The sequence below is a fragment of the Taurulus bubalis genome (assembly GCF_910589615.1).
Source record: "Taurulus bubalis genome assembly, chromosome: 13".
Classification (NCBI taxonomy): domain Eukaryota; kingdom Metazoa; phylum Chordata; class Actinopteri; order Perciformes; family Cottidae; genus Taurulus; species Taurulus bubalis.
In genome coordinates this window covers 11,580,045-11,600,122 of record NC_136601.1, presented here as the reverse complement: position 1 = coordinate 11,600,122, position 20,078 = coordinate 11,580,045, and the positions used below count along the sequence as shown (strand labels likewise).

Below are 20,078 nucleotides of genomic sequence, written 5' to 3'. Positions count from 1 at the left end.
CTCACCGTCCGTCTCTGTCCTGTGGTCCTTCTCCTTCCCACAAACCCTCTTCTCCGACAGGCCTTGACTGATGACATCTGCGCAGGGTGTCTGGGGAGAACTCGGAGACGGTCTCCTGGCTGCTGGCCTCGAGTTATCCTGTTCCCACGGAAATACAGCTGAAGGAGTGGAGTCCGATTGGTCGGACGAATGGCGGTGGGGTGTGTTCTTGTGTTGGTCTCGGGGTAACGAGGCTGAGCCAACTTCGGAGAACTGGAGCCGCTGCAGAAGGGAGGAGAAAAGAAAGAGAAGAAAAGAAAAAAGGAGGGTGTGAACAGGATGTCAAACTAGAAAGAACACAATAACAAAATGTACAAACAGGCCTAAAGTTCTTTCACGTCTGACAGTCATTGCTGTTATGTTCATGATTTCTTCCTCATAAATTTGACTCTATACAGTCGCACTTCTTTCTGGACAAAAGTGACAACTTTTTCTTTCTTTTCGACCTAAAAACAACTGCACTGGGGTATTCCCATGAGCAAAACTCTGGGAGTGATGAAAACAGCTGTTAATTAGTTAGTTAATCAGTGGAGGAAAGAACAAAAGAAAACCACAAAACAAAGAAAGTTCTGTTTAACTTTCATGAAATGAGCCAATTCCTACATCTAGAGAACTCCAGCTTTAACCTAAAAACCCACATTGGTCTTGAACAAGCCAATACATCGCTCAGCACAAACACATGCTAGTACTTACTCGGAGTGTCCGGCTCTGTCCGTCATCTCTGTAACCTGGCCGCTTCTCCTTTCTACTCCCTACAGGGCAAAAACACAGCATACGGATTGGACTTGGTTCCTAAAACCAATCACCAAAGCTGAACATAACAACGGCAGTGAAGACCCAAATATTTTACTGACATGAGAAGAAAGAGAAATACAACAGTCCTCACAAAGTGACAGGTTGGGAAAGGCGCTAAGGGCGTTTATGTATAAACTATGTGCTCATGCATTTTCTAGTTTATTTTCAACATTATACAATCCATTGGTGAAAAGATATAGAACCAAAGAGAATAAACAGGTTCTGCATGACTCTACCATTGTCTTCCCAGGGGGTGGTTGTATTCCAGCACGGTGTAGAAAACAGCGTTGTATCTGTCGATCTGCTGCTGTTCTGCAGCTTCTCCAGCTCTGCCTCCAGTCTGAGAGAAAGAGAGTTGAGAAGAGCCAAATGTGGCACCATTAACCCAATGAGAATAATGACAGCTACAAAACATATAATAGACTATTTTTATTGGTGTCCATGAATGTCATTTCACTGGTCCTAACCTTTTGATTTCGAGGGCGATTTTGTTGTTGAGGGTGCGAGCAGCATCTACCTGGCCCTCCAAAGAGCATACTTGGGCTTGCTTAGTCTGAAGCTCTTGGGTCAGGCGCTCGCTGCTGGTCACTGCTGTCTTGGCCTCCTCTCGAACACCCCGGAGCTCTCTCTGCAGAAACTGGAGCTCGCCACGGACCTCTTCATACTTGACAGGGAAGAGGAGGAGAAAGAAGAGGAACGGTACGTATTTTAGGATTTGGTATGAAAATACCAAATCGTGTCAAAGATGACTGGCTCTGCCAAAGTTTGGCAGGATTATACAGGTTATCAAATGTTTATACAACATATAATTTACAAAAGTTTGCCATTTCCAAATGCATTGTTCATACAGCTGTTTAAGGAAGAAAAACAATATGTAGGTCACACTAAAGAAGATGACAGTGTTTTATTGAATTGAAGGCTTGGATGTGTCTCTCAACATGAATGCCTGCCTGTACCTTCACGTTCTGTTTTTCAAGGCTCGTATGGATGTTGTCCAGTTGCAGCTGTTTCTGCTTGTTCTCTCTGGACAGTCGATCCTGGTGGACCTGCAACTCCTTCACCTTTTGCAGAACCCGCCCAGATAGCCCCACCGTCCAGTCCTCCTCAGCCCAACTCATCTCTCTCTCCCTGAGCCTTACAGGGTGAGAAAATAACATCAGCACAAAAAAGTTAAATACAAGTTAAGTTTTACTTCTGGATTTCTTTTTTTGCATGCATTATAAGACACTGAAGAAAACAGTTCCTTTCTGTTCAAAAGGCAACTTGGTTTCTGAGGCCTTGGGTTAGCCATTTGTGCCAAATGCATGCGTCGATGAGAAACCCTGCAAGCTGACCTGTCTTATTCTGGCTTGACTGATCTGGAATCAGACAGTTCCTGTAGCCATGGGAGTCAGCAGCTGGAGTGAAGAAAACCAGCAACACACACAGTCTGAAACAAAGGAAGTACAGGTCTAAGGAAGTAAGGTGCAGGGAGCTCATTGTCAATCAGTGCTTTAACAGATGATCCAATCCACACCACATCATCTTCATTTTTCAATCATCTGTGTTTGTGGCTGTGTGTCCTGTCTTGAATATGTTATGTTGCTAAGGCTTTGATCCCTTAGGAAGAGACTGGTTGTCACCGCTGGGCAGCTGTGACTCAGTGTTTTCCAACACAGACCGCCTGCAATGTTCCAAGAGGACCTGAAGTTTAAAATAAATCTCTTCTCTCCCTCTCAAACTTCGACAACAGTTATATACTTACTTACAAATAAAGTACATCACATTTGTAATGCAATTGTTTTCAAGTTAAATCTGTAAACACTGCATTTACTGCACCATCACTTTTTATAGAATGTGGGTGAACACCAAGAAATTGACACAAAATGAAAAAGTAGGAAAGAAGAAGAGCCTGATAAAAATAAATGGCCAGACCAAACCTGTAGAAGTTAATTCTGAAGTCAGCTTTGACATGCACTCCAGCCTCAAGGCGATTAACATCAGTCTGTTCCAGTCATAGCTCACAGGCTATGTCACTGTGTTTACGTGTCCCTGGAGACTAGAGTGGCAGAAATACTCAACTTCTTCCAAGTGAGTGTGTGATTTAATTTAAGCCTTGCATTAATGATGCTGGTAAACAAGCTGCATTTGGTTTCAAGCTGCAACTATCACATATTTGTATCAGATTAATCTATACATTATTTTCATTATTCATCAATTCATAGTTTAGGCTATAAAACATCAGAAAACCGTGAAAGAAATATCGCTGTAACAATGTTCCCAGAGCCTGGGGAACCTCAAATAGCTTATTTTAATCAGTTCTGACAAAAACACAATTTACAATGAGTTAAAGAGAAAATCAGCAGATCTTATATACATAAACAAAATAAATCATATCTTACTGTCAGCGACAGAATAATGAAATCCTTGAATGACTTCCATTGTTGACATGAGTCACAGTGCAGTACTTATCAAGACGGAGGCAGGCAGGGTGTTCCCTAGATCTAAGACACATACTTGCAACATCCCTTATTGAATTACGGCAGGGGACCATTGTTGCAGGCCATAGCCAATGCTCTCTTCATGTTTCCTGATACTCTACTGTATAATCTTTAATAAAGACAGGTATTCAATATTTGAGAAAAAAAAAAGGTACCAACACTAGCAAAATCCCAGAAGTTGACATAATACATATGCAAACATCAGTGTATTAGTTTAAACTCTAAAGCAGTTTAAGAATACAATCTACCTGCCACTATTGCCTTTAAGGCAGGACAACCTGTCACCTCCATAACAGAGGAGGCAGCTTTGTGTAAAGACCATCAGCTTCCTCACGTTGAAGCAAACTAAAGACAGAGTAGCTTATCGTCCCTTCCCGGGAAATGTTCCCCGAGTGGGTTGCCTAATGGGTTAACAGCAGGTTTAGCTAGTTATCTGAGTAGAGGAGGAGACGGGCATCCAGGAGTTGAACCATGGCCTGTTCTGAACCAGCGGACGGTCACGAGGTTCAGACAACAAACGACGACCGACAACTTCCACAACAACTAAATGTTCAATTTAAAAGTAACCACAGTCAGTCAGTGAGATCACGTGAACGCTCACAAACCCCGCGCCGAGACTGATTGAGACTTTTCTCCCGCCTGTTGGTGCTTCAGTGGCGATAACTCGGGTTGAACTAGCAGCGACGCTACAGCTAACCCCTCACCACCCGACTCCCCGCTCACCGTAGACCGCTACAGAGGTCCACTCAGACCGGGAGCTCCGACACCGACGCTCGCCAGTAACGGCGGCCTCCAGTTCTCCTCCGCGACACACCGGGCCAACCGTCGCTTTGAACAGAACCGACGCGATCAACTGACGTTAGCTGACGGTTTTCATATCTGAGACAAGATGCCGCGCGTCTCGTGCAGCTGACAAGCCAACTGAGTCGTTGTGGCACGAGGAGCGGGTGGAGCCTAGTGACGTAGCACGGGGAATGTTTTGGGAAAAGTCCTCGCGGCGGTGTGACCTACTGATGACCTCTAGCGGTCAGACGTGTGAGCGAAGCTGCCGTTTTCCATCGAAACATATTTTTATATTTATTTTGTTTGACAATCATTGTATTATCTATAGTTTCCTTTGGTACAACGGGATTAAGCTCCACTCATGAACTGATGAGGTCTTCAGGCAGATGTGATTCATTAGCAGAATGTGAAGGACTGTCTTGGGGAGTTTCCCCGAGTGGAAATCTGGTTTCACGACTTCCTTTATTACTGCTAATACATGCTGCGTTTATTCAAATCAACACACATCAAAGTCGAAGCAATTAAAGGTAAATCCTTCACATACTTGTGTTCAGGGAGTGAGAGGAAATGGAAATTATAGGCACCCAGCAGCTAATGATTTTAAAGATATGGTACAAAATGTGCTGAACACAACATTATTTCAACAAATGGTTCAGGGGCACCATCAGCTCATGCTTCATTGGTCTCGCCACATAAATAATGGATGGAAATGAGCAAGACATAGCTTTAACCATGACGTGGACACTGACATTTATTAATCTACTTTTCCTCTATTAACCTACTTTAGACTGTCGGGCCGTGTCTGGGTGACACTGAAGAGGTCGTTGCCTAAGAGACCAACAAGTTTCTCTTGATTGGAGAAACACACACACACACACACACACACACACACACACACACACACACACACACACACACACACACACACACACACACACACACACACACACACACACACACACACACACACACACACACACACACACACACGATGACGAGGTAGCTCATTGTGAAGATAGAAATCGTCAAATGTGATTCATATACTGTTAACTATAATTCAAATATTTGTATTACCATTGCAATTAGGATATGAGCAGACAGAGCAGCTAGATCAAAAACCACACTCTAAAAAAAGTGACTGGCCGAAGAACAAATTACCCATCACGCTTCATGTTGGTGACCCCAGAACACGAAGACCAAAACAAATTCCTATATGTAGTCATGTAAGAAAATCTCAAATGAGTATCTTCTTCTATAGGGCAAAGTGTTTGCAGTAAACAAGACGTTATCTGAAGTACGAAGTGTAAAGTCCCTCAGGGTCCTGTTGAATGTATATAAATGATTTTAAGCTGTAGTAATGTGCTTCCAGATGTGTGTGCTTTACTCATGATTCATTAAGATCAAACTTAAGTCCAACAGTCTCTCAGTAAGGCTCTTTAAAAAAGTAAGCACGATATCATTCGTTCACCTTTGAAAATACCTCTTTATTTGTAAAAGGAGTCCAGTGTAACTAAGTGACTTCACCAATATGTAGTCAATTCCTTTTTGTTTTGAAAGGACAACTGTACAATTAACAATTGTTAATGTTCCAGGTCACTTTGACTATGGGGCCAACTTTTAAAATTGTTAAAGAAAGTGTGTTCTCTGATAAAAGACAGCAATTCCACCTAAGAGTACAATAAAATATATACTATTTAATTTTAAGGGTCTGATATGTAAAAATATGAATACATGCAAATTCATCTCCTCTGCTGCAGCACAATGAAAGACGTTTTCTACAAGTCTAAAGTTGATCAATACTTCAAAAGTGGCCTTTTAAAGGTGGTTCGTTAGCTTAGTGACTCTGCATATGTGTTTGTCCTGCGTCGTTTTCTGGATGTTGAACGAACACAATAGATATGATCCTTTAAATAGTTTTTATGTCTGAGGATTGTAGCTATTGTGTAGAATTCTAGTATTTGTATTAATCAAATACATTTAATCAGTAAACACTGTTGATCACTTACAGTTCCTGTGTATTTACAGCAGTAACAACATCCATCCACTGCAGGGAACTGTAATTAGATTATAATAGTCATTATAGTCGCTCATTCTTCCAGGTAGGCTCTGGATTTGAATCTAATCTGGGATTTGGTGGCTCAGTGCTGAGTGGTGCGGAAACCCAGGAACTAGCCTGCAGTTACCTTCCATACGAAACCATTTGTTAGCCAGTGCCACAGACAAGAGAGTTTGTGTGTGAGAAAGAGATTACTTGGGTAGTTATGTAATCTCGTCCATAACAGTTTGGTAATTACAGGTGTGCCTGAAGGATTATTGTCTGCGAACCGGCAGACCATTTTGAGACGTACACTGTTGTTTTCAAGGGTTGAGCCAGATTTAATGGCAGCAGGGTAACGGTTTGAAACCAGAATGTATGCTGGTTAAAATTTCATGACTGCCCATAAATATCTCTGTCGGACACTGGGGAAGTGGTTTAAAGTACCGTTGAACGAGACACTGTCCAGCCTGAGTGAGCTGAAATCTTCAGTTTATAGTTTTATTAAAAAATGAAGGAAAAACATATTTTTTTTAATGTGTTAAAGTTAAATTAAATGATTAACTTAATTAGCCAACACTCCCATGCTATTATACAAACACCCCACCTAAATTGTCAGTCACAAACACCAACACACACGACTCTCCCAGGCGTAAGCTCATGTGAGGTAAGCTCCTCTCATAACTCGCTCATTATTAATACAGGATTACATATATTCTCAATCCCAAACTCACACACAGTCCACGGGCTCCTCACTGAAGTACACACCCTATCTGCCAAGGACCGTCAAAGGTAGCAAGGCAGTCAGGTAGCTGTGTGCCGCCAGCTGGAGTCCGAGGAGTTTTTACCCTTTTTGAATGTCACAAGCTCATAGAGACCTGCTGTTCATCTGGCTGCTAGCAGAGGCTTTACCAGGCAACAGGTGGATTTCTGTCTGACAACAATACACTGCAGCTTTGTAAACCCAGTTTCATGACGGTAAGACACAAGTTAAACTTCTATGAGAGCATAGAGAATGACAAGTGATACTATTCTTCCTCAGAAAACGTGGTTTGTATTGATCAGCTAGATCAATTGTTTGCCGTTCACAACTTTGAGAGTTCTGTTTTACTTGAAGGAACTGTACTGAAGGATTTATCTGGCATAAAGGTTGTACAGTGTGGTTATACAGTGTTTTTGAGTTTTTCTGTGATTATCGAAGCTTACATTCTCTAAACAATTACAGTAGACATGATTAAGTCCATATATCTGGAAAAGATTGTATCCAAAATGTAAAATAATGCTGAGGTTGTATTTAATGGTCTGCAAATGTTAATGTTTCCTTTCCTCTGTCCCAGATGTTTCCTTGGTCAGCTGTTTTCTCCCTTGAGCCCAAAGTGCCCGGCCAGCGCAGCTCTGAGGAGTTGGTGACCAATACTCTGATGTTAGAGCTGGGGGCCATGGTGAAGCGCACTGAACGCATCCGCTTGGAGCGGGCGACCGAGGGTCGCCGCCGCCGTCGCAGCTCCTCCTCCACAGCTGACTACAGCTGGCTGGCCACCGCCCCGACCCCACAGCCCTACGAGCTGACCCCCAAAGACCTGCTGGAGCTGCAGGACCTCTGCGTCAAGATCCCTCCCGCACAGTGTGGCCCTCTGATCGTCAGGTGAGACAGACAGGGAGACACAAAGAGAGTTGGACATAGAAGAAACTGACTGGGTGGAAAATAAATTGAAATAGTGAGCCAGACTGAAACAGTGCGATGTAATGCTGGACTAAGAGCCTAAAATACAGACTGGAAATAGAATATGAAGAAGAAACAGATGAAGCGCGACCTGCAATGTTTCAATCTAATCCCCATAACACCCTTTAACTATATCTTGGAAATCAGGCCGATACTTTCAGATCCAGACACATTCTTTCTCTCAGAGATGACGACACATGACATCCCAACCAGAGATCTTAAACCGTGCTCAAATGTCTGTTTTTGCCGCTTTTGCATTACAAAGGTCTAAAGCTGAAAGTCTGTGAAGCAATTAGTTCACTTTCATTTTCTATTATTCAACAACATTGGATTCTGCACCCTTTAAAAAAAGACTGCCCTGCCACGCCACCTCCTTTCTTAAGGCTACAACTCCCTTCTCTTTTATCAAACTACTCTGTTAATGCATGTGTTATTATACATTAGGCTGTTTGCATAATCACGGCTCCCACTGCAGGTTCAGGAGGCTGGTGACACAAATGGAGCCTGAGGTTCACGAGGTCCCCCGGCTGTTTCGCTCAGTGCTACACGACTGCATGGACGAGGTGAACGGAAATGACGACCTGCAGACGCAGGATGCCATCTTTGAGAAGCAGCAGCGCAGCAAGAGCCTGTCTTTTGTTACCTTCCGCAGCAAGTTCCGCACAGGTCAGCTCTTCAGGGGTGGCAACATGAGAGGCTCCAGGGGGAATCTGGAGCAGCAGGTGGATTGGTCCGACGAGGAGGAGGAGGATGGAGAAGGAGAGGAAGAGGCCATCAAGGCCAGGGCGAGGAAGGGAAGGAGCAGGAGCATGCCAGAGATCAGCCCCATGGAGCAGAGTGCCCAGGGGTGAGAGACTCAGGGGAGAGACAATGCAGAGAGGATGGTGGGAGGGACCGATAAGTAGAGAGACGGGTCAGCTGAATGTAAATAAGGGGAGGAGTGTTTTTTCTTGTTCCAAATCATTTCAAAAACAGAAGATAAGTCTACAAAGTGAGCTTAGGAAGATTTCTTAACTTTCAGGAAACCGGTCTAATTGCTAATGAACTTGAAGTCTCTAGTTCATCCCGAAAGCATCGCGGTTTTGGTTTTAAGATTCCGAAACATGTGATTAGCATTTATTAAAAACATGTCATGCAACAGACAGGACAGCTGGTATTTGCAGTAGATTGTGGGATATTCGGCAGTCAGTTTGGCGCCACCTGCTCGGTTATCGAGTACACTCATAGCGTATCCATCTAGCAAATCCTTGCAAGCAGGAAATAACTAGAATCTTCTGTAATCTTTCTTTTTTTATTGTGAATATGATCTGTATATGGGGGAACAAATATACAGTGTTGTCATTATTTCTATGCGGTTAATACATGTTTCCCCTCACAAAGATGTGTGTAGCATTTGTGTAGCACAGTTGTACAGTTGTGTAGCATTTGAGACTAAATGTTAAATTTTTGCCCGTTTATGTGTATGTCTAAATTTTTTAAGTCTAGAAGCCTTGACGCCTTTCAAGAAAAGGAATGAAAGATGCAAAGACCTTTATCACCTTATTGTGGTTGAGAAGGTTCAATATTTATATGTAAAAATGTCTGGGGCCTGTAAATAAATATAAGTACTACGCATGTTTCTGGTGTAAATATGTTGAATTATGTCATACAAAGCTGCACCTGCTTAGCACATCTCTTTTAGCTAATCTTAGCCTCCCAGCATGGCTAATTATATCACTGCCGACTAATCCTCTTATCCCAAGAAAATCTCAGCCATGAATGCCAGCACCCCATTATCATTTTATTAATATGCACTTTCTTATCAATACATCATTATCACTATTTGCACTTTATACACTGAAGTCAAGGCATTTGGCTAAAAAAAGAACAGACAGGGGAGAAAAAAAAAAAATCGGAAGAATGTTTTCTCTTTCATTTTAAAAAGCTATGGTCATTTATAGTAACGTCCGATACGTTTAGAAAGATTAAGAGGAGAAGCTACTACAACAGTGGCATCCAATCAGACACTTCCAGGGAATCTGGCTGATTGAGTCACTTCATTAGAGCCTCTGCAACCAGCCAGCCTGACCCCTTCATAAGCATTGATGTCAAACCTGGACCCTTCGGATACTTGACTCGTACGCTGAAATCGTTCCGCAGCATTTAATGTGCGAGGCTTTAACTTTTTCAACCTGCCCAAAGGCGAACAACCAAACCGTTTCATATAAAACAGTTTTGTGACATATCTTGTGATTTCGTACAGCTTGTATCGGAATACCACCAGCAAAAGTCCCCTCAGCTGTCTAACTTCTTGTGCCTTCCGGACACGAAATGCTGGACCACAATACGCGTCTTTGTTTGTGTCACAGTTCTATACGAGTACCCATTTGGCAAATAAAGTTAGAAAACACAACAGAATAAGAGATAAATTGTGATGAATTGTTGATAAAGAAGGTCACAGTCATGCTCTCCAATAATAGGTAAGTAAACTAAGAAGCAAAATTATCTGAGGATAAAGGTTCTGTTGTTTGGCTTTTAAATAGTATGATTATTATATAATTAGTATTATGATGTGGGGTAAACAAGAAAATCAAAAGTTAAAAAGACAGTTTGCAGAATCAAACCATTAAATTATAGCCATTTTGATTAAATGTTTATGAATAAATTGGTCAAAGTACAATACTGAGCAACCTCTCTCTCTCTCTCTCTCTCTCGCGCTCTCTACAAAGTGGGGATTTTAGATAATTTATTCTTTCATTTGGACAGAATTCGACATCTTCATTCATCACTGAATGGTCGAATTAAGATCAAGAGTCCGTGGCTTGGGCATAACCGGAAAGTCTGTTTAATGAATGTGAGCGGCTCCCAGGCCTCCATCAAAGTGTCACTTTGAAAGTGAAGTCTGTCCTATAAATACGTTGTCTGGACATGTCGTCTTAGTCCGGCTTTAGTTTCACTTCACCTCGTTCAATGTGCTTTTCCTCTCCTCTCAGCTGCTTCCCTTTTCTTCAAGCGAAGAAGACAACAAAGACGATGAAAAAGACAACGAGGACGAGAAAGATCTTGATCATCAGCCAGCGGTTGGAGGAGACTGACTGGAAGTATTTGAGGATCTCCGTGTGGGCGGACTCAACGTTAAGCTGCGTGTCTTCCACGTTAGCGTCGATCCTGTGAGGGAAGGACAACAGGCGGTTCAGTTTTTGGCAATTATTTTAACCATCAGACCTTTTCTTTCAGATCAGTCAGTTCCGGTTATATATATAAATAAAATAAATTCCTATGAAGAGTCCATTTAGTGAAATATATCAATGTGAATTGATCACAAGCAACTGAATTCGGCATGAAGTCAATTAAGTTATAGTAGCATTTCCCTTCTTAACTCACAGTTTTCTGTTTCCTATTGCTTGTTTATTAAAAGAGTAGTTTAACATTTTGGGATATCACCCCCCCCCCCCCAATTCTTGCTCCGTCTAACCTCTGAATGGTCTCCTCTTGCTCCTTGACCATGTGTGCCAGCTGCTGGAATATCGAGCCCAGCTCCACAATGGTGCTCTCAATGTTCTGCATGGTGTCTGCACGGCTCTGGATGTACGAGTCCTGTAACGGCACAGCCAGCAAGATCTCAATGAGGGCAACAGTACAGCACAGTTTATCCATTAAGTTAGGTTTCAGTCCAATATTTTTGATAGATGTTCTACTAATAGTGACAACAATGCGCATCGACTAACTTAAAAATAAACAACAATTTGTGCTCGCACATATTCCTCTATATCTGCCTGACTTTGACAATCATACACCAGCAGTCTACCTGCTCATCAATAAGCTGGAGTTGCAGGGGATTGGTCTGAGAGTCCATATCGATGGCTACGTCGCCCAAACTCCTGGACTCATCCTGCATCAGGACCGAGCTCTCTGAAGGGAGACAACAAGCAAAACACACACACACACACATGTTTAACGAGATCAGACAGAGATCCTCAATGGTAGAGGGGGGAAACAAAAAGAACAGCGGGCACATACAGTGGCTAGTTATACCCACTGGGAGAGTCAGGCGTTCCAGGGAAATACCTTTTAAATTTGAGGTTGTATTGCCCTGGTAACCATTGCGTGGCTCACGAGCTGCATGCGGCTCCTGGGCCCCTTTTTTGCGGCTCCCTAAAATATTTTTTAATTTTTGCATTATAGATGACCAAATACAATAATTATCATTCACAAGGACTTCGATCAGTTCCCAAACACAACAGCTGTTAGAAAAGAACACTGCCAGTCAAAATCTTTCTGTAAATCTATGGCATTCGTAGCTAAATTTCAACTAATTTGCTCATGGTGAATAAGCTAGTGAGGATATCTTAAAATGACCAGGTATACAAGAACTTTTTAAATGAGCAAAAGTGCCTCGATAAGTGTTCCAAAGATGTAAACATGTCTAGTCATGTACAGTAACCGTTTCTGACGAGCACCATCGTATAATATATATATTATTAAAAGGTGGGACAGGTCAACCCGTTAAGTCTAGACTGTTATATTCTAATGTTTACTCTCCTTTCAAACTTCTTTTCAATTATTTGTTGGTTATTACAAATATAATATTACAAACATTTTTAATTCACACATCAATTTGCTACCTATAATTTATTGTCGGTAACAGTGAGCACAATGTTTGCGGTTTTACCAAAAACTGAAATGTAACCCGTTCATAAACGTTTCACTGGCAGTGTAAACGCCCCCAGAGCAAGCATCTGTGATCACTAAAAAGGACAACATTTGTCTATTTGTTTAAAAAAAAAAAAAAAAAAAGTAAACTGAGTAGGAGCAAGACATAAAGCGGTTTGCCTCTAAGCTAAAACAAATACTCAATAAAAAGATGTGTTCACTCTATAACTCTTTTTGAAACAAATTTTCATGTGAGATGAAGAGATGTTGAGCAGGCGATGTTTTAGGTAATAATTGATTTTCAAAATTGGGAAATGATGAGCAGGATATAATTTGTCCTGCATGTTAAGGTTACACCAGTTGGTATATAACAGTTACCTTTCATGTTTTAAGAGATTATTTTTAGGTTGGGATTTGAATGAGATACTGCTGCGTTAGGCGTTTAATCAGCACAAAATGTGGCTGAGGCAAAACTTTTCCCACAAACAATAATCAGTAAAGAGTGAACACGCCCTTATGAAGCTGAAACATCATGCTGTGTTGACCCAGTTGGTGCCAATACTTTACTGCGAGACCCTTGTAAAAATTCTAGTGTGAAGCTAACATGTGGACAGACTTACTGAAGTTGTTGGCCATCAGAGGAGAAGACGAGACTGGGGGCTGGGAGAACTGCTCTCTCCTGCTGCGTTGCTGCTTCAGGTTCTACAGGAAAAGGGACAAATGATGGAGGAGGTAAACACGGCTGAGAAACCTGCACCCGATTCAAAATCTTTTTGTTTTGTCTGCCTTGATAGATGATATAAGTATGACAAACATCTCTCACCTCTGTTCTGACTTCTAGGACTGACTTAAAGTCATTGGACATTGAAGCCAGTTTGGACTGTAGAAAACAAAAGATACAGAACAAGGTTCAACAAAGTGCAGCTTAATTCATCTGTGTACAGTTGTTACAGAGCACCAATATGTGAACAAGAAATCTAAAAACATTTTATGATGCTATTATATTAGAGATTTAACACAATTTATTTTTGAAGTATTTAATTACCTGTAATGACACCACTATAGTGTTAGAGTGGGTTTGGATGTGTCGGCCACCTGGAGCTCCGCGGGACCTCACCAAGTCCTGCAGCTGTGCAATCTGTTTGTTTAGACTGTTGATGTCCTAAAAGCAAGAGAGATAGAAAACAGGGTGTATAGTTTTACAAGATAATACAGGATTAAATGTGGCTGCAATATTTACAAATAATGTACATGCTTGCAAAACCACATTTCATGGGATTTTAACAATTCAACTTACTTGTTTAATGATGTACGTTAGCTCCTCGATCTCCACTGCCTTGTCGTCAAATAGAGATTTTCTTTTTGCCACTAAAACATAAGAGCATGAAGAATCAGCACTTTGAACAGCATGACACAAAAATAGATGATTTAGGCTAAAATAACATTAAAAAAGGAACACTTACAAATAGTGAGCTTTTCCAGTTTGGCAAATGTATTGCTCAAGTCTTTTCCAATTCTCCTACAAGAAAACAAACAAAAATGTAGCCTTCTTTGTCATACACATACCAAAAGGAGTACTACAACATGTTGAATACGCTTGTTTACATTCTTAGAGGGAATGAGATTCTACCAATTTCATCTCTGTGCTTCCCTGCTCTGCCAAACAATAAGGACAAGGAGGTGAGAATGTGCAAACACAAATATTGCAACACCCCAAATCATCATAAAAGAACAAATATGTATGAGCTGGTGAAAGACGTAAGAAGACTTACTTGGCCATAACTGTGAAGTCACTGCGTTGCCTGAGAGCGCTGAGAATTGGTTTACTGAGCTGGACTCCATTCTGCCAGGAGAGAGAGAGAGAGAGAGAGAGAGAGAGAAGAGTATGAAATACAATTGGAGATACAATCAAGGAGTAACTGTGAAAATAGGGCTGCAGAAATCCTCAACATTGATTTAATCAAATGATCAAGTGTCAGGGAACTAATTTAGTCCAACTTATTGACAGCCTAAACATTGTAGTCAATTATTTGGTTAAAATTCCAATTATTTACTGATCACACCCTTCACTGAGATAGTCCATTCGACACTGTCATATTTAGGCTGTTATCAATGGTGACATTTGAGGGTTTAAAAACATATCAGATAACGTTAGACAAGCAAGTTTAATAATAATTCCCTTGGCTTGTCTTTTAGCCAAAGAACTGTGACAACAATGTGCACTGAGTGGAACATTAACTAACTATCTATCACAATATGGAACCAAAACTAGACACAGAGGGGGAAGTAAACAAGAAACTAAAAGCAAAAGTCACCAAACCCAAATTCATCTGAGCTACAAAAAAACTACAGTGGTAACACATAATTGTAATGTACATGTTGTACAGTTGGGGGAAATGCCTTATTTTACATAACGTGGTCAGTTATTGTGCTGTGATGCGTCAACACACCGGTCTGCCCTGGAGAGATTTACAGGCGGACTGGAACTCGAGGGTACGGTCACGGCACGTCATCCTGCCGCAGGTAAAGGGTCACTAGCCGGCTCTCGAACCTGGGACTACCGGGTCCCTTTCCCTCTGGTCTGTGTGGTCGATCAAGAGGAAAACCTCCCAAAACTCACATCCAAGGTGGGGTATCCTTCATGGGCATATGTACACACATGTCTGCAGAAACGGGAAAAGAAAACAACTCGTGAGCTGACAGTTTGAAATGTAGCTAGCTGATTAATAAACACAGTTTATAATGTAACTAATAAATAAACACAGTTGATCGTGTAACTGATAAAAACACAGTTTATAATGTAACTGTTAACGCTAGTTAACTAATAAATAAACACAGTTTGAGGTTTTACGTTAGTTAGCCGTTAGCTAACAGCAGGAGATCGATTGAACCGCAATAAACAGACAATACATGACAAATGACTGCCACCGCTCACAAATAAGGCCCCAGGTGAGTTAAATACAAACATCATGAGGTAACAATAGCTCTCTGCGAGTAAAGGCCGTCCATCGCGACACACAGCTGATCACGGCCTGACCGGTTAACGTTAACGTTAGCTTCAGAGAGCTAACTGGACTCTCCATACGGTCTCACCTGCTCTATCTTGTTAAATTCGACCTAAGCTCAACATGCGACGTTACATCTGATTTAAAAGACACAAAACGATCAGTTCCTACTCACTTGAATCGACATTACATCATATCTCGGGAGCCCTCGACGTTTCTGGTTTAAACTAATCAACCCAGGAGTTAAAGTTCCGATCCGGGTCGTTTCCGGCACCGACGTCACTGCCACGTCTGCTTTACCAAGGATGAAAACCCCTGCGGTACAACGCGTCACCGCCAGGGGGCGCCACACCTCCTGTTTGTAGTTTAGCTTCATAGTATGTACATTATTTAGTTTATATGACTGTAAGAAAGAAGGACAGTACAAAATGCCACAATAAAGTATAAAACAGGAAAAATACAATATAATAGTTTAACCAGAAAACCAATGAAATAAATAGCCAACCTAATGGCCTAATTTTTTATTATGCAATGGTGTCTTTAAATCCTAGAATCATGGCCAAATTAACCTGCGAGTGAAAAATAGTAGCTATAGGTCCAATTCTGCACAGATATAGCCCCTGTGCTAGAACATTACATATTGCCAGGTGAGTAGATATAAACCTCATGTAAGTAAGGGTTGTATAAACTGAAATAATTAAGGTCTTAAAACTAGATTTTGACCCAGGCTCTCAAGATCAGGTTCTAATGGCAGTTTTGTGTGCTGAAGAAGTATATTTTCCTGTATTCCCAAACAAAGCAAAACAGTGGACTTTCACCTGAAGCTTTGTAGTCTTTGGGGTTTCGGGGTCTGCGCCTTGGAGCCAGCCTTGCCACTAGCGCTTTATTTGTTACATTTGTTCCAGCATACAAGGAATTTAACTCCAGTTTTTAGGAGTTGTCAGTATATCCACATACTCAGTTTATCCACATACTCTAGACTAGAGTCACATATACTGCAGATTTACCCTTGGATTTAGTATCAACAATAAACAAAAACATTACTATGACTGTAAACAATATCTAATTTAAATTTAAAAAAACTAGGCTACATAAACATTGTGGTTTGATGATCGCTTTTCTGATTTAATTAATCTGAAAAGATTGCATTGCATTATTTTGTCTAGTCAGGATTTACATTTCTCAGGTGGTAGGTTTGAGCATCCTTTACTACAAGATAAATACAAGCATGTTGGAGCCTAATGGTGGATCAAACAATGCAATACAGTAATACTGTATGCTATTAAACCTAAATTATTAACAGAGAAACATATAAGTGCACTTATAGAATAAGAGGAACAAAATGATCAATCGGTCACTTCCGGCTGACGCCTGCTGAACCAAAACAAGATGTGTCATTAGTGATGTTATGCTGAACCTTTGAGTTTTTTGAGAGGGATCAGAGGAGGAATGAACAGACAGACAGAGGATGTGATTGGCTGCCGGCTCAGGTGAGTCGACCTGCAGGTATGGTATGGACAGAGCGATAACATCCAGCCGGCTCTCTGATCTCCTCTGACTCCTACTGGTACCCGCATCCTCTGCCTGACAGGCTCCAGCACGCCCAGACCACAGCTATGCCTTCGCCTCCTTACCTGCTAGACCCCAACCACAAAATCCCTTCACCCGCCCCTTATCCTCTGCACCACCCCTCATCTACACTCCCTTTCACCTTTTATACCTCACTATAATCTACCATACTTATCTCTTCCTCTGAAACACCTACCTCCATGCTTTCACACATTTTTGATCTCTTTGACAAACATCAGGACGGAACAGAACAGTTTCTCATTTGTATCTCTTTCTTTATGTGCATTGCCTTACATTGTTAAACTAAATCTCATTTCATCGGCTGTAGCTCATGGGGAGGGTGGTCGTCCTGGTAGCCGGTTCGATCCCTGGTCTCCACATAGTTTGCATGTCGAAGTGTCCTTGAGCAAGACTCTGAACCGGCTGCCCACTGCTCCTTTATTACTAAGCATGGGACTAATAAGAAAATAAAAATAATGAAATCATATAATTTTATCCATAACTATGTCGGTTGGTTGAGGCGGTCCACTAGCTATGAAACGATGTACCGATATGGTTCACATCATACCTGCTGAACGTTGGCTTCTAAACATTGTCATTATGAGCATTTTACAGCAGCATGTTGACATTAGCACACATACGCACAACTGTGCATTAGTGTCGTCTCACACTAAATTAAATAATGTATGTCAGTGTGTTTATGTTAAAACCATTTGTAGTCTTTTTTTTATTTTGAATTCTTACATTTATGTTGTGAATGTTGCACAACACACTTTGGCAAAACTAGACCTAATTATGGTCATGACAATAGAGCAAAACTATTTGATTTTTCGGGGGGTCTTTTCAGATGCTGGTTCCCCATGTAGTAACAGGAGCCGTTAATATTTTATCAAGGTTGATGTCCTTCAGTGGACTGAGACAGACGAGGCCGGTGGATCCATGTTTCGATTGCAGATAACACTGTTTGTTTATTTTGTCAAATAAAATAAAAAAGTTCTTTGTATTCACAAGAGATGCTAAAAAACACCCGCTTTCCTGTCAGTTTGGCAGAAACCAGCGAACACACGTGATTCGTCTTTGCACTGCACATATTCTCTCCCTTTCTCTCCTAGTCTTTCATCTCTGTCTCTCTCACTCTCTCTCTCACACACACACACACACACACACACACACACACACACACACACACACACACACACACACACACACACACACACACAGGGGTGCTGATATCATCTAACAAAACACACTTGCAGGCCAGATAGCGTCCAGTACCTGCTTCAACACAGCTGCTGCTACAAAAGCAGGGAGGACACCGCAGCTAGTTATTAGAAAAACATGGCTCTGAACGCAGAGTGAGCAAGGTGGAAAAATACAGGAAGTCCTGATACAAGTGCAAAGACTGAGAGGTGCAGAGGGAGATGGATGAAGTGAGAGGGTGTAGAGGGATACATGTGAGCTTACTGGTTGAATATACACAGGAAGTCAAATGAATGCATGAAATGTATGAGAACGTGATGATGAATAGTCAAAGACCCACATGAAAGTCTGTGCAGCGTTTCTGCCTTTCCATTTTTATTCACCCGTACGATGAAATATTTTTGGGGGTTCTGACGTGCACAGAGCTTAAAAAAGCAGATTTGGGAATAAAGGCATCTTTTCTGTATCGTGATGGATGACTCACTGTGTCCTTTTCTTTTTCTCTCTCTCTCTCTCTGTCTCCCTAATCTTGCAGCTATATTTAGTACTGGCATGATGCCCTTCCAGACAGATAGGTTGGAAGCAGCATTTAGCTCCTCTTTCCTCTCCTCTTTCATCCTCTCCTCTCTTCTTCACACTCTGTAAAGAGTAACGATGGCCAAATTAAACTGCTGCTAATATGACGCCATCATCATTATACAAAGTCAATAATACTGTCATGGAAGCTTATCAATTTATAGCTACTACAAATAGACATAGTCATTAACATATCACTCGTCCTTTGGTCTAAAGTCTGCTCTGTAACGTGAGGTGATAATTTGAGAACAAACATCATATTGCCAGCCACCTTCGTCATCATCATTATCGTCATATCCATCATAATCAATGCCAGGGGAAAACAGCCACAGTGCCCAGCAATGCCAATGCACAGAACACACAGACAAACTTAATCTCCCAGACACTGTATCTCTCACAGAAACACAAACCACACTGAAACTTTTGTTGAACAGCAACCATTATGGCCACAACTGGCAATTTGGGGTAACTGCTGAAAATAGGGTAACAATAGCAAAAGTAGAGAGTGAGACAACTCAGTTCCACAAAAAAATCTTTCTAAAGTTTGCTCATTAGCGCCATAACCTACTGGTCATACCGGCATGCAGCGGCAAAAGCCCTGAGTGTAATAAACTAAGCAATTAGTTTTACTTATGAATTGGATTTTTTTAATCTGTAAAAGGAAAATGTGGTTATTTTGTCTTTTTTTAAATCCCATATTTTCATTTCAAGTAAAAGAAGTAACACCATGATGTAAAAATAACCAGCACCAATAAAGAAATGTTTTAGTCATAATCTTGACGAAGCAGAATGACCCCTGCAAATGTTAAAACATGATATATTACATAACTGTCTTATTAGGCTTAGATGTTTTACCATACAGTTGGTTTGCTCTAATCTACAGAAATAAATACATTTTATTAGTGAGGATTATAACGGATGGATGTACTCCAGGTTTGTCACATGATCCACATTGTTTTATGTGAGCTTTTATGTGAGTTTTAGCATTTCTTTTACCATATGTTTGATCTATTTTATCCTGTTTTATTTATATCTGAGCCCACGTTTCACCCGGCTGTAAAACACATTTAAAGTAAAATTTAAGTTGAACTGGTCATGTGTTTTGTATGTAAAATCTTAATTTGCCAAGTAACGAGTAGCAATAGCTCTGAAATAAATAAAAAGTACAACATTTGGCTCTGAATTGTAGTGGAGTAGAAGTATTAAGTAAGTTCAAGAGACTCAACTGCTCTTGAGTAAAT

The 20,078-nt window shown here is 41.2% G+C and overlaps 2 protein-coding genes across 3 annotated transcripts; one reads left to right on the top strand and one right to left on the bottom strand.

Annotated features, from left to right (window-relative positions):
* Nucleotides 1-7,469: 7,469 nt before the first annotated feature.
* LOC306746236 (protein RD3) lies at nucleotides 7,470-8,706 on the top strand (the record flags this gene model as incomplete). Its single annotated transcript, XM_079229115.1, has 2 exons — nucleotides 7,470-7,777; nucleotides 8,331-8,706. 2 exons carry the CDS (start codon nucleotides 7,470-7,472, stop codon nucleotides 8,704-8,706), a joined length of 684 nt encoding a protein of 227 aa, XP_079085241.1.
* A 908-nt stretch (nucleotides 8,707-9,614) lies between these two features.
* Nucleotides 9,615-15,753, bottom strand: stx5a (syntaxin 5A). 2 transcript variants are annotated; one of them, XM_079228574.1, is made up of 12 exons: nucleotides 15,668-15,753; nucleotides 14,938-15,150; nucleotides 14,260-14,330; nucleotides 13,951-14,006; nucleotides 13,785-13,855; nucleotides 13,533-13,649; nucleotides 13,311-13,367; nucleotides 13,108-13,189; nucleotides 11,903-11,989; nucleotides 11,643-11,746; nucleotides 11,310-11,431; nucleotides 9,615-11,002 (listed from the first exon to the last, which is right to left on the bottom strand). In XM_079228574.1, the coding sequence occupies exons 2-12, from the start codon at nucleotides 14,998-15,000 to the stop codon at nucleotides 10,843-10,845; spliced, it is 990 nt and encodes a 329-aa protein (XP_079084700.1). In that variant the 5' UTR covers nucleotides 15,001-15,150; nucleotides 15,668-15,753; the 3' UTR covers nucleotides 9,615-10,842. The 2 variants fall into 2 exon arrangements, with proteins under 2 accessions (XP_079084700.1, XP_079084701.1); XM_079228575.1 differs by lacking the exon at nucleotides 11,903-11,989.
* Between the last annotated feature and the right edge of the window lie 4,325 nt (nucleotides 15,754-20,078).